At 40.1% G+C, this 15,047-nt stretch overlaps 2 protein-coding genes across 2 annotated transcripts in view; one reads left to right on the top strand and one right to left on the bottom strand.

The window, feature by feature from the left end:
- Nucleotides 1–5,172, bottom strand: part of phactr3b (phosphatase and actin regulator 3b) — an 81,645-nt gene extending 76,473 nt beyond the window's left edge. The window contains exon 1 of the mRNA XM_041783916.1: nt 4,986–5,172. Within this exon, the coding sequence (XP_041639850.1) occupies nt 4,986–5,094 (109 nt within the window). The 5' untranslated portion in view covers nt 5,095–5,172. The remainder of the gene's footprint in view (nt 1–4,985) is intronic.
- A 5,450-nt stretch (nt 5,173–10,622) lies between these two features.
- acot8 (acyl-CoA thioesterase 8) lies at nt 10,623–14,734 on the top strand. The gene is made up of 6 exons (XM_041783115.1): nt 10,623–10,803; nt 12,024–12,160; nt 12,360–12,585; nt 12,998–13,155; nt 13,711–13,902; nt 14,495–14,734. The coding sequence occupies exons 1-6, from the start codon at nt 10,652–10,654 to the stop codon at nt 14,611–14,613; spliced, it is 984 nt and encodes a 327-aa protein (XP_041639049.1). The 5' UTR covers nt 10,623–10,651; the 3' UTR covers nt 14,614–14,734.
- The last annotated feature ends 313 nt before the right edge of the window (nt 14,735–15,047 follow it).

Raw genomic sequence — 15,047 nt, 5'->3', positions numbered from 1 at the left:
GACCTCCGCCATTAGCCCTATCTCCCAATAGTACAGAATCCTTTAAAAAACTCCTGGATCCAGATGGTGACCCGGACCACTCCCAAAATCTAATCAGTTCTTCTTTATGCCATTTCTGACATTTCCTGAAGATTTCATCAAAATCCATCCACCACTTTTTGAGTTATGTTGCTAACAAACTAAGAAACTAACAAACAAACCCTGCCGATCACATAACCTCCTTGGCGGAGGTAAAAATGGCGCACTTAGCAGGGCCTGATTCAGCTCACCACATACTGCGTGCCCAGGAATCTGTGGGTTAGTCCAGACACCGGGAGTGGCCACATGCGTTGTGGAGGGGGCAGCTGGGAGGATACCTGCAGAGATGGGGCTTGGGCCTGGCACAGGTCTTGAGAATGGCCATCAGGAGGACTGAGCAATACAGGACCAAGGTTGGCGCAGCAAATCGCTGAACCAGCATATGCTCCCATACATGACCTGACCCCAATGGAACAGAAGCATAAGTATGCAAGCAGTGACCGTTATATTTTTCAAGTGCACTAATAAATTTTTGTACATAAAGGGAGCATAAATGAGCCACAGAATGAGCAAAAAGTTAATTCAGACCAACTGTTTCTGTTGTTTAGGTTTGTATTTTTTCCAAATTGCCTTTGAAGGGAGGGTTTAGTGACTTGCTGGCTCTAGTACTGATAAGTGAAGCTCTGCATAAGACTTGTACTTTTTGAGGAAGGTCTGCTATAATTCAAAAATCACGACTTTAAGATATCAGAGTCAAAACCATTTATAAAAAATCTTGAGTAAGGTCATTCTTTACAGAGTTATTGCTCAATAAAACATATATGGATGCACCAATTTGGCTTGTTTTTCCAAACCGCACCACTCCTCACTGCCAGCAGACTGTAAAAGTTGGAGGAATTGGAGTCCATATGCCGACTTCTGTTTGCAGTCACGCTAAGTGTCACATTACATCTGCGCCTGATGAAAGCCATGAATATCCAGTTTTCCGGCTACCGCGTATACCACAATCTGAGAGCAGAATGAGTTCCACCTTTGGGCTACATCTTTTTGGCTGCACTGACTGCTCTGCATCCTCTAAAAGAGAGCTAGTGAGGTAACCTGTATGAGATGAACATGGTGGCTGCTTATCATGATGCCAAATGGAACAATGCACAATCCAAATATATAGAGCCATATACATAATATGCATAAGTGTTGAGTGTCAGTCTTCTGTTTATCTGATGGTATAAATCATGTCAACAAGGCCTTTCTTCAGCTAAACTACATTCAAGCTCATCACAAATCTCAATATAATGAGCAGCATGGGGATCTGATCTGAAAGCAGTAATGAAGCAGGCTTCCTAGAATTAATAGGAAGTGATTTTCCTCTCTTCTTCTGCAGCTATATGCTCCAGAGAGAATACTTAATTCTCCTTCTAGATCTATATCAATGCAACACCTTGGAAGAAAAAGTCAGGCTCAGTCTACTGTGCAGCTGATGCACCGTGACACTGCCCAGCTGGGTGCCATGATAATGCCACCATCAGGGATCTGTCGCTCCCTTTTTTAAAACCCTTAATGGGGATGATTCTTCAAGTGCTAGGATCAAAGCTGCAGTGGGGGTGCCAGGGCCATGAAAGGGTTAGTGCCGAGCAGAGGGGATGGAGGGCTTGGGGGAGGCAGGGAGGGGGGGAGTTCATTGCTGCATTGCCTGAGCCCTGTCTGCCTGATGCTGCACTGGAAACATCAGCTTTGAATAAAATCTGCTACGACACCACAGAAATCCAGGTGCATTTGACCTGAAGTTAAGAATGGAAATGAAGGCATAACCCAGGACAATCCTGCTATCATTGTCTCACAGTTGCACATGCACCATGGCTGTTACGTAACCATAACAACCACGACAACGTGACGAGGGCATGAACACAACAGCGTTCTCCGTTGGCAAGAGAACTTGAAGATCCTTTCTGCAGAGTTGCTGTGGCCCTCGTGTCTAAAGATAGCTGGCCCTGTGAAACGATCTGATGTTCAAACAGACTGTAATATCACACACTAGAGAGAATGAAAGTGTACTGGAGTATGTGTGCAATAACGCGAAGCCCAGAATCGTGTCTAATATATTATACTCCAACACCCACCCATGTCAGATAATTATTCAGTAACTGAACCCCTTATTTACAGGGACATAAAAGCTGTACAGTACCAACATCCCTGTTCAACCCATCCATCAGTCTGTCATGAAACCAGCTGAGATGTGGGCGATGATGGAAGGCATACAGGGATATCAAGGGCCTGCAAGTTGAAATCAGTGATTTATACTGCCTTCAAATCGATCCATTGCTCAACGCCTTCCTAAACTATGTATCTTTCGTCTGCTGCTCGGTAGCTGTTGAGCAACAGTTTTGTCCCGCGCAGCCATTCCCAGTGGAAATGTGAATCCCATCTCACAAATAAACACGATTCACAGTCTAAGTGGCATTTCACTTTGAATGGCTGGCTGCTGTACATCACCGAGTGCATTGGAAAAAAAAAGCAGTAAGTGAAGCAGACAAACACCATGTCGGCTCACAGTTGGAGAGCCAAGTGCTGCCTTCTGCCATTTGGGTTGCTATGGAAACAGTCAAATACACAACCAGCACTCTCATCAGCCTAAACTCAAACATACTGCAGTTTATGCATGATGCCAAGTTTCACCTTTTATCTTCCTTTTGTAAGCATTATGCTCGTAAATGTTCTAAGTATGTCAATTAGAACTACACACTTAGTCACATGTATTCCTTTTGTGTTATTTAACCTGAGAAGTAGTAAACACTCTTTTCCCTATGGGTTTTTTTCTTGCAAAACTAGGAGGAAGGAAACATTTTGATATAGAAGGTACACTTACAGACACCAACACTCAAATTTAGATCATGTAAACCTAGCACAAAAAGTAAGGACATTTGTGTTTGGTAGATTACTTCTTTGTTGTAACAATGTCTCTTGGTAATAAATCTTTTACCCCTGGAAAGCCTGTTTATTTCCTTTTTAAATGTACCACATTTGTAAGGAACATACATTTATGGGATGAGCAGCAGAGCTGAGTAAGTGGGTTGTACCGATGAAAAATCTGTCCAATCTCTGCCAATGCCAAAGCTTATTTTGCTGTTGCTGTTGAGCTTTTTGTACCCCCCTGTTATTGAGATGAGTCCAGATTCTGCCACTGGAAGTTGGATCGTAGGGTCAAGGTGTGGAGAAGATGCGTAGACCACTATGCTGATTGCTGCACCGACAGAGAAACATTTTTTGGTGGAGGCAGTGTGGGGGTGTGGGGCGGCATCTCCCTCGCTGGAAAGACAAGGCTTGCCATCATAGGGGCCAATCTCAGTGCAGAGGGATATCAAGATGTGATCCTGCAACTAGTAACAATCCCATACCTCCACAGGCTGGGACTGAACTCTACCCTCCAAGATGACAATGCTCGCCCCCCAGAGGATGTAATGGTCTGCCAGCAGTCCTGACCTCAACCCCACTGAACACTTGTGGGATCAGCTTGGGCGTGCTTATCATGCCAGAGTGACCAACACAACCACGTTGGCTGACTGGCGACAAATGCTGGTTGAAGAATGGGATGCCATCCCCCAGCAGTGTGTGACCAGGCTGGTGACCAGCATGATGAGGAGGTGCCAGGCTGTTGTGGTTGTGTATGGTTCTTCCACACACTACTGAGGCTCCTGTTTGTTAAATGAATTAAATGTTAATGTACCAGTATTTCTTGTTTCTTCAGATTTCAACCATCCAATCCACCAGACAAGAGTCAATGGTAGAATAAGCTGATGACACTGGCAGAAAAGATTTGGCAAATTTTTCATGGGCGCAACCCACATACTCAGCTCTGCTGCTCATCCCGCAAATGCATGTTCCTTACAAATGTGACACCATCTAAAAGATAAATAAATAGACTTTCCAATAGTATATGATTTGTTGCAAAGAAGCATTATTACAATAATAAGATCAATGGACTTTCAAACTTGTTAAAACAAATAATCAATATTCAATGCATACTATTGCATTGATAAAATATACGTTTAGATTGCTTTGCTTTATACCTAATGAGTATCCTTAGTGGCTTTTCTTCCTTCTTCCTGTTGGTTTTGGCTTTTTGCTTTCTAGCAAGCTTTGACCTTTAATAGAGGAGTCCTGCAGACAGATGTGAAATTAAGTGTAAAAAGTGTACCCTTGGCCATTTTTGCCCTTATCTCCCTCATCCCTCTCTTTCTGTATAACGTGGGTGGGTGTGCTGACAGGTTAAATGCCAAGAGGCTAGGATGCATCTGACAAGAAGGCTGGTTACTACTGGACATCTGTTGAGCTGATGTTCATGTTACTAGTGCTTCTTTTAAGCCTTTCTTTCTGTTCTCAAAATGATCATAAAAAAGGCTTAAATTTTTTGGTTAAACAGCCATATTTCTTTTAGATGTCTTTCAGAGCTACTGTATGTGGCAGTACGCAGGGCAGTGCTGGGAGACAGGTGGTGATGCACAACAGTAGGCATGGGCCTGCAACTGTCCAAATGAGCCAACCAACCATGAGCTCTTCATCCTGTCATGAAATGAACATAGGCCTTCAGCTGTAAAGGATTCAGCATTGACTTGACTGGTAAGACACCAGTTGGCCAACATCTCACGCGCTGCGTGACACAGATGTAGCACACCTGATTTATTATGTCGTTGTGAAGGACATGACTATGGGAGCAATTTCGTTCCAAAGGCCTATGGCACTGCACAGCACAGTATGTGCGACGTGTGGGAGATAGTAAATGACGCACGTTTACCACACGGACCTACGATTGTTGCATAGCCTCCAAATTCAGGGAGATCACAGCGGATGTGACAGGCTGCAGGCGAACCCCGACATCATGATGTGTTGCCTGTTAAACCGTCAGCCACGAGCGAACAGTAACGAACAGGTGACACATGTCCAACATGCGTTCCGGGCCCCTCTCCCCTTACCTGCTCTGTGCTCTTCACCCAAGCGGACCTCGGTGATGCTGCTCGGGTCACTTTGAGATCTCCCCCGCTGTAACACGCAATCCTCATCCAGCCCGTCTGATGATGCCATGGTGAAGAGAAAAGCACAAAGCAAGAGTCAGAGACGTAATCTCCGTCTGCCAATGTCACCGGCATCAAGTGGTGGAGAAGATTTAATGTGGCTGGACTGCTGCAGCTGCAGCTCCTGGACCCCGATAAGCAGCAGTGCTGGGGAAATCCATTACGCGCGCAGCATCATGCTGCTTTCAGGTGCTGCTCGTAAAACCCCACTTTTAGGAGCTATATTCACCTCAGCTGTTATTACGCAAAAATGAGATTGCTTCCTTCATCTTCTATCATTCCGACAGGGATGATGATCAGGGATGATGCTATGCTAACATTTTTACAGTATTACTGAAAGGGATTGATCTGAGTTATTAATAGGATGAAGCAAAACTGAGCAGTGGGGTAGACCTACATTTCTGTCCTCACAAATCTGGTACTTTTTTACTTACAACATGTTGAATATCTACCCTCATATAAATCTAAATTTGTGCTGAAGAAACTTGCAGTCTATTAAACAAGGGTACAAATGTTTAGTGTACTAAGGCAAGGCCCACATTTGCTCCCTTGTAAGGTTAACTCTAAAATCCAATAATTCTTGTGTCCCTCTAATGCAGCACAGGATTCACGTCCTTTTGGGATTGGTAGAAAATGGGGACTTTCTTAATGACCTTTTCCCACCGGACATTCAGCTTTCTCTCTCTCTGCATCTCCCTCTGTCCCATCCTCCAAGCACAAACCGTCTTAGCAGATGGTTTCTCATTCAGCATGGGTTTAGTTCTGCTCGAAGTTTCTGTTTCAAGGGAAGTTGGTCCACAGTTTGCCACTGTTACTTTGCTAAATGATGTGCTGTGCTCTCGTGGATTAATAGTGAGACTTTGTAAATCATGTGGTCTAAATCTGCTCATTTTATAAAGTGTCTTGAGATTAGTGCACTACAATGAAGATTAATTTAGAGTGGTAGATTCATGACTATGTTATCAGAATTTGAGATTTTGGGCCTGCATGCTTAATGCAACATAAAGCATGAAGGCCCAAAATCTCAAATAATGAAACTTGTAGCCTACTGGATGGTAGATCACTGAAAACCACAAATTTAATCTAAAGTCCCTGTAAAGTGAAATCCAAACTTTGTGTCTTAACACATTAGATGTGTTGGAAAAAGGTTGCTTTATACATGTAAGAACACCTATGTGAGTATTTTTTTTAGACCATGAGAAAGTTGTTTACCTCTTTCCTGGCTTAGTAAAATTTGAGCAGGGCAAAAATCTGAGCCCATGACATCACCAGTCATGATGAGGAATCACCCTGCCCACCTAACACTACAACGATATATAGAGCAGTTCATCTCAGTACAGTCTGTTGTTAGCTGATGTCACTGCATTCATTGAAATTACCAGCCAGCTATATGCTGTGTTTTTGGTCATTGTGAGGTAAATTTCCCAAATCTATCAGCCATGGTGGCCTACAGGTCTTTAAGAGTATCATAACAGAGAGATTTGTACCAGAAAACAGTAAACCTAATCCCTGAATTCTATCCATCTGCTCTGGCACAGAGCCAGGCAGCTGTGCTCTGATTAGAAGCATTCTTTCAAATTTGAGAGGATTGTATTTCTCATGAGTGGGCGTGGCTTCGGTTCAGTCAACTGACATGCCCACACCATCTTAGAGCAGATTTTACTGCCTCATTTTTTATGATTTTGAAGCTTAATTTATCAATATAGAGATGATTTTCATGACTGAAATTTGGCCCGGTGGTTCATAACACAGTGGCCTGCCTACAACAGACTTAAAATGTAATTTGCTTTTAAATCACTTTACGGGGACTTTAAGGCCTATAAACAAGGGCCACAACTGCAAGGTCATTTCTAAATTCAATTGTATTTTATTTTATTTTACTTTATTTGGAAATTTAGATGATTTCATTTATCTGAGAAGAATGCAGGCCTGCCCACAGAGTTGGCTGGGCCCCAGACAAACCCAGTGAATGGACCCTCCCCAGCTGTGATTTATTGATGATATAAATCCATTTGTGTTGGATCCGTATAGACTTGGTTTTCGTCTAACAGTTACTTCATTTTCAAAAGAGTGTCAAGCTATAATTAGCTTCTGAGGTTCAAATTATTTATAAATGGCACTTTTTTAACCCTTTTATCACACTTTTATCACCTATTTTTCCAAATTTGTTTCCCAATGAAACCAACTTTTGCCTCTTTCAACCATTTTTGCTTATTAATGCCACTTCTACCATCTTTTTCTACTTTAAACCCCTTTTGCAACTTTTCTGCCCATTTTTGCCTTTTATAATCTGTATTTTTCAATTTTAACCTACTTTTGCACTCTTTAGCCTCTTTTCACCGCTTATTTCCATCATTTTTTTTGCCATTTTAACCTATTTTGCTAATTCAAGCCTTTATTTTTGCATTTATTTAATTGTTTCCTTACATAAATTTTTCAAAATTCCTTGTACTTTATTCTCTTGATGATTGTGCCCATCATAGCTCAACTATGAAGCCTGGCATCACATGTAGTAGTCAGTGTGCCCATCCACATTGTAAACATTACAAATAAAAAGGTAATTCTGTTTAAAGAGAAGGGTTGAGATTTTTAAAATGCTATTCTATTATAATAAAGCACAAACAAAAAAATCCAATTGTTTTGTGTTGCTTTGTTAAGAGTGATTATATTATTCAGGTCTAATCTAAAATATAATAATGTTATTATAGCTTAACTTTGCAATGGACCATGATTTTCCTGACTTGCATGGGCCCCCTATTTGGCTGGGCCCCAGAAAGCGTTCCCCCTTACCCCCCCTTATGGGCAGCCTTTGAAGAATGTAAGAAAACATCTAATTCTAAAGAGTTTTAAAACTGGAAATTGACACTTTGTTGACATAGTAGGGAGGGCAGAAGGGAATGGTGTCTTTAATGTGCAAAGTCCACAATGACAGTAGGAAACCTCCATGAGGGAGCTCCATCTGAAAGCACTCTGCCTCATGCTACTATGTGTCACATGCATCACTCATGTAAAAAGTTTGTCACTGAAAGTCACAAGATAAAAAAAAAAAATACTTGTAAGACGATAGAGGAAAAAAGAAGTAAGAAAAAGAAAGTAATCTTTATCAATAATTCTGACTGAATAGAAGGGTAAATGTTTCCAGGATGAGAGACACATGAATAACTTTTGCTACAGCCTTTGGCCTTTTTTCTTCTTCTTTTTAAAAGTTTAACATTTGTTAACCTTGTAGGTTTATCTCACTTAAAACATCACAGTTTGAAGATTTGTATTTGGTATTGTGTTTATGATGCTTTTAGATTTGAAGAGTTGCAACATCTTGTTCTTTCTTTACATTCCAGTAATGTGAAAGACTAGCTTTTTCTCAGAAGACAACATTTTTAGGTGTTTTAATTAAAATAATTTAATTATTTAAATGAATTAAAGTCAACATAAAACTAAAAGTAGCAAAGTATCCTATAGTCTAAGTGGTGACATTGATTTTTCTACATTTTTGATAAAGTTCACCAGAGATTCAACTGGAACTGACACATTCATAACCAAAAAATACTAATGAATATAGAATTATATTTTTAGCTCTGTTGAAACAAAATCTGATTAAGTATTGCAAACTAAATATCGGTACCAGAACTGTGTTAAGTCTGACTCTGAGGCACTCTCTTTAAAAGCTTCCTGCTCCAGCTGCTTTATCAGTCTGCTTCTCTCTCTTTTGAGGGGGCGGGAACAGACCCAGGTGGAGAGTTTTCCATCCTGTTTCACACTTGTCCCTGCCCTGCTGTTTCTTCCTCATCACACATCCCACTTGCATGTTGCGAGTAACCTTAAAAGTGCTCGTTAGGTGGCAACCTGCAAACAGGGAGACAAGCTGCAATATAGAGGGAGTTTGGCAGATGCTTTCAGAGGCCACTGCATCAAGACATGGCACTTGATTTCCTCCACTGTATTACTCCATCCAGACAGGAGGCCCAGAAGAAGGCCTCTTCCCAGCAGCCTTATCGACTGGGATAAACCAGGGCCATTTGGAAGCACTGACCTCTAGTCTATCTGTCCACATCTCACATTTAGTTTTGGTCCTCCTACCTGTCTCGCTGTTGGTGTGCAGACCTGTCTTATCTTTCCCCATTGGTTACCAAACATAATTTGCTGAGAGGACCCAAAAAGTCACTGGTTAATCAGTATCCCTGGCTACCATTATACCTTGAAGGCAAAAGAACACTCCAAGCAACTCAGACAAAAGGTTGCTGAAAAGTATATGTTAGGTGATGGATATAAAAAAAATATTTCCAGAGTTCAGTTAAAACATCATCAAGACATGACAGAAATATGGCACATGTGTGAATCTAGAAAAGGAGGTGTCAGCACTCAAAAATGTCCTTTTGGGTAGTTTTATTTAGGCAAAGCACAATGGACGCGTTCTGATTCGTGGTCTTCTTCAGTGTTGAAGAAGTGTTGAGTCTTTTTTGTCGTGCACCTTGAGGAGTTTATTGTTTGGAGGGTGCACCTCTTTCGCTTCCTTTGTGAACAGGTGGAAATCTGGCTAGATCAGGCTGCCCTCACAAACTGAGAGAGCGTGCAAGAAGGAGACTAGTGAGAGAGGCAACCAGGACACCTATGACCAGGGGTGTAGCTAGGGATTTTGGGCACCAAGAAAAAATAATACACAGGGCCCCCCTTAACTGGCTAGCCAAGCAACAAATGTTGCATCATTTTTACAAATATCTATGCATTTTAAAGCATAATTTCCTCATTTATGAGCAATATTTTTACTATGGTTAAATCAAATTTACCTGCATTATTTCACAGTGCTGAACTGCACCATTTTGCATTATTTAAAGGAAAAGCAGAGCCCCCCCAGTACTTTATTTGATACAAATTTCAGTCCTTTGATTGATTCATTTAGTTGTTTTGATTCAATAATGACACTTATTACTAAGAAAAAAAAAACATTTTCATTGCAGGCTACTCAAGGGCCTCTCCCCTGCTGTGGGCCCATGTAATCAGTACCTTTTCTCCTCCCCTGTCCTACGCCCATGCCTATGACTACTATAAAAGTTCTCACTACAGGACTACTGGCACTCACGTTTGAGTGATTATTGCCAGCTTAATCAGCCTCTGGACTTAAATACTCTGCCTTGATCTGTTATACGCTAATAAAATAAACGGAGCAAAGAAACCAGACAGGATGTAAGACAACGAAGAAAACACAGTATGAGCTTTATGTATTTATTTATTTTATCAAATTCTAGACTTTTCTCTTTTAATGCAGAAATAATTTGGCATCACATTCTTACAACATGGAGTTATACTATGGAATAATAATAATGATAATAATAACTATAATAATAATGATAATAAAAATATTGTATTATAGTATTGTTGTATTATTATCATTAGTATTACAATCTTTTTTAATTATTTATTTATTTATTTTTTTTGCTTTTTATTATCAAATTTTGCATATAATAATTTCCGGAGTACAACAATACTACGTGTTGCTTGCCTGTGGAGGGCAGCATTGTGCTCTTCGTCGTACATTCTGCAGGAAATTCATTCGAAGAAGCTGGTGAAACATGGCAGAGAAGGAAGAAGATACATCTGTATCGCGAACGTCTAATAAAGATGAAACCACGGAAAACTCTGCTGCTCAGTTTACCCAGGACTTGAAAAGTGTCTTGGTCACCAGCGTTTTAAACCTGGAAAAGCTGGATGTAGACCTGTACAGGTAACCTAGTTTAAATGTTTAACTTTACTCTTGTATTAAGGGGCCGCTGAGTTAATGTCATATTTCTGTTGACCAGAAAATGGCTTTGAAGTCTGAATAAAGACTAGGGATTGTTTAATAGTTTAATAAATCCAGAATTAATGAACGTAAGTAGTCAAAAATGTTTTATCCTGGCACGACTAAAGCCGTTTAATAGATAATAAGCTACTATTCACAACAATGTGAGGTCACTACGTAATTTTGACGTCAAGGTTCTAACATAAACAGGAACGCCCTAATTCATTTGCTTGATTCAGATTCAGTTATTCCAACTGTGACAGTGAATTTTGTTGCCTATTGTTTTAGACAAATGGGAGCAGGAAGATAATAGCAACCAGTAAATTTTAATGAATTTGGCCTTGAAGTGTAGTATTCAATGGCCGCAGCATTATATCATAAAGTTAGGCAGTGCCTTGCAGGCCCATCGCTGGCTGCTTGTGCTATTTTCCTAACTCATGATTTCAAAACTGCTCTAATATTCCTGAAAAAAACAACAAAATAAAGGATACCTGAGCTTTTTGGTGTAAAGCAGGCTACATGTAATCAGACTATACTTGACTATATGCTTAACTGACATGGGCTTTTCATATTTTAGATTTTATTTAACATTTGTCCCCAGAAAAAGGTGAATTTCACTTATTTTGTAACAGTTGAAATCAGTATGTGGGTAGTTGTTCTGCATTTGGTTAGACTGTTATATGAATACTGAGTGTATGATTTGTCATATCATTGAAATCTACAGAATTTTATTAGCAACAATTTACATTCTGTACTTCAGTTACCATTCAGTACATGGATCCTTAATAAATAAATTCATCATACTGTCACCATAGACAGTCCTTCATGTCTGCACTCTAGAAATAGGGATTTTGGTGTTATAAATGTACTGATGATAGACAGAGCCTACTTACAGTTATAAGATAAAAACACCATGCATTTTAATCGAAGTCAGGTTATACAGTATCACCACTAAAGGCTCAAAGTTACCTTCTATGAATTACAGCCTTTGGATAAACTTTGAGAGATTAATAAACCTATTGCACTTCACAAATAATGTGTTGTTACTAAATTGAACTGCAAAGAGCTGCTTAAATGTATCTATAAACCTAACTTTTGAAGCTGCATCAGATTTTTAAAGAGAAATGCATGACATAAATTCAGTTATTCTTGTTTTTCCACAGAGGGACACACCACTGGGTGCCTCAGAGTCAGCGTTTGTTTGGGGGTCAGATAGTTGGCCAGGCTCTTGTAGCTGCAGCCAAATCTGTGAGCGATAATCTCTTTGCCCATTCTCTCCACTGCTACTTTGTACGAGCAGGTAGGATGCAACATAATTAGAAAAATGGCAGCAACAGGTCAGAATTAGTAACATGTAGCAAAATCATTGTCATTTAAAGCAGACATCACCAATATCAAAAGTAAAAGACAGCATGCATCCTCCATGAATGATAAGGCGAAGTGGCTACAGTACATGTCAGTAGCTTTCTCTCCACAGCTGTCTTTTTGGTGTTTCTCAGGGGACCCTAAGGTGCCTGTACTGTACCAAGTGGAGCGCACAAGAGATGGCCGCAGTTTTACAGTACGCTCTGTGAAGGCCATCCAGCATGGACAGCCTATACTCATCTGCCAAGCCTCTTTCCACATGCTGCAGCCCAGTCCCCTGCAGCATCAGTTCACCATGCCAACGGTTCCCCAGCCTGAAGACCTCCTCACTGTAGAGGAGCTTATTCATCTTTATCTCAGGTAGTTCTCTCTCCTCAGAGCTTCTCTTTGCTCTACTGCCATCTTGTGGCTTTGGCTTCTCTCAGTTGGGCATTCTTAGCTATCCTTATAAAGTGCTCATGTGTAGTTCCCCTTTAAGAATTACTATTGAATTATGACAATTTTCAAATCATGTCAAGTCAGCTTTTTCAGATGCATTGCAATTTTACAGATTATGCTAAGTAAAACTCTATAAATGATGCATAAGCTCAAGTAACATTACAGTCATAAAATTATAATAGGTTTCCAGATTACACTGGTTGGAATTTAATACACAGCTTGTGTCTTTTTGTTTGTTTAAACAAAAAAAAGCATTATTATAAAAAAGCACTTGAATTATGTTATTAAAAACATGTCCATTTAAAAGTGACTTTGCCCTTTTATTACTTCACAGCAAACCGGACCTGGCAGAAAATGCCAAACAAGGCCTTAACAAACTGCTGGCTAATGAAGTCCCCATTGAGATAAAGCCGGTAAACCCACCACAGTTCTACAGGCTTTCTGCAGCTGAGCCAAAAAAGCTGTTCTGGGTGCGAGCACGAGGACATATAGGTAAAATGCCTTAGTTGCACACTACACCATGAATTGCATATTTTAGGGTACTACGCAAAATATTCAAACGTCACATGTACTCACAAAAACATACAAATCTAAACACTTTGGTGACAGTCTTTTCATCAAAACTTCCCTCACCAAGCCCCACACCTTTTCTGCCTGTAGATTGTACACTTTCACCCCTTAGATGATATATTTGTATATATCCAGCAAGCACAATGTTACTTGTGCCTTTTGACAGCTGGTAGAGCTCTGTAACTGCCATGTCTTGCAGTTATTTTCCTAATCAAAGCATTTTATTTGCACAATATACTAGAGAGTTGGGACTCTCTGGAGTATTGTATGACTGCAGCAGTGAAAATAGTGAATGGCCTACAAGAAGAAATATACTCAGGAAATTGAAATTTATAAATGCATGCATTTTGTGGAGATAAAAATCAGTTTCAAGCTGATCTTAAATTCATGTGCAATATAAATACACTTGTAAATGTTTTCATTACATTCTGAGTTCATGTTTGTAAGCAGTATTTGTTTTTATGTGTGTTTATGTAGGTGAAGGCAACATGAAGCTGCATTGCTGCGTTGCTGCTTATGTATCAGACTTTGCGTTCCTGGGAACTGCCCTTCTGCCTTATCCCAACTACAGGGCCAAATTCTCTGCTTCTCTGGACCATGCCATGTGGTTCCACAGCACTTTCCGCAGTGATGAGTGGATGTTGTATGAGTGTGAGAGCCCATGGGCAGGTCAGTATGTTATACAATTCCCATCTACTGCATTGTATTTGTTCAGTCTTTCATAGAGCCACTTATATGATTTCCATCAAATTCTGGTCTTGATGGTAAAGTAAAGTCAACATAGAATAACAGGGTCCTGGCAGTAAGAAGCCAAAGAAAGGACCTATGAGAATGGCTACACCCAAGCAACAGTTTGCTCAGTGTTAGTTTTGCAGGTCAAGTTATTGCTACAACAGTGCAAATAAAATTGTTTGCTTAGTTCTTAAACAGCGTTTCTTTGTTGAGCTAGTCACTAATTCTTCATATTGCTAATTGCCACAACTGTTTTTACCCTTTAAAAATGATATGACAAAATAGATATAGACTTGTAAAAAAAAGTATTTGTGCAGTAGTTTCAAAATTGCATGCTATAATTCTGGTCTTTTTCCTGGCATTTCTGGGATAATGACAAAAAGGCAGTGGATTTTAGAAAACTGAGTAGTTCCTGTGTACTACAGGTGTGACTCTCATTGCCTTTATCCATAAATGTTCATTATGGCACAGTTAATTTGTTTTGGATTTTTGTTTTAAGCATAATTTGGGTTGTCTTTTGGTCCAATAGGAGGCAGCCGAGGGCTGGTTCAAGGCCGACTGTGGAGGAGAGATGGGGTGCTGGCTGCCTCATGTTCACAGGAAGGTGTCCTGAGAGTGAAACCAGTTTCAGAACCCAGCAAATTATAAGCACATTCCAGATTATATATTTTTTGTAAAATTTATTTGCAATGCTAGAAATGTTATTGATTCATACAATTAATAATTTAAGAAAAGATTTATGATTGCTTATTAAAAATATATGGACTTACTGATTGCCTTTCTTTGTTTTTTTGTCTGTTTTTCTCAGCACATATTCTGACAACGTTCAGTTTTCTTTCATCTCAATTCCTCAGCATCCCCATGCTCTTGTTCACTTCCTCCTGGTAACTACAGGGTTGCAAAGCAAAAAGTAAACACTCCCTCACCTTACATTAGGTAGGCTCTAACAGCTGCAAAAAAAAAAAAAAAAGACTTTTGAGTACTTTAGAGCAGCACGAGGAGGAAAAGGAAAGGCGGAAATCCTGTTTTCTTTTGGGCTTTGATGAAGAATGTGCGAACTGATGGATGGAATGAAAATGAAA

The sequence above is a fragment of the Cheilinus undulatus genome, linkage group 3, assembly GCF_018320785.1.
Source record: "Cheilinus undulatus linkage group 3, ASM1832078v1, whole genome shotgun sequence".
NCBI lineage: Eukaryota > Metazoa > Chordata > Actinopteri > Labriformes > Labridae > Cheilinus > Cheilinus undulatus.
This window is presented reverse-complemented; position numbering and strand designations above follow the sequence as displayed.

What these genes read in the sequence shown, in the direction of transcription:
- acot8 (XM_041783115.1), top strand. Translation starts at nt 10,652, where the DNA reads ATGGCAGAGAAGGAAGAAGATACATCTGTATCGCGAACGTCTAATAAA. An exon ending in CTGGATGTAGACCTGTACAG is followed by an intron (nt 10,804 to 12,023) that starts GTAACCTAGTTT and finishes GTTTTTCCACAG; the next exon opens with AGGGACACACCACTGGGTGC. An exon ending in GTGTGAGAGCCCATGGGCAG is followed by an intron (nt 13,903 to 14,494) that starts GTCAGTATGTTA and finishes TTGGTCCAATAG; the next exon opens with GAGGCAGCCGAGGGCTGGTT.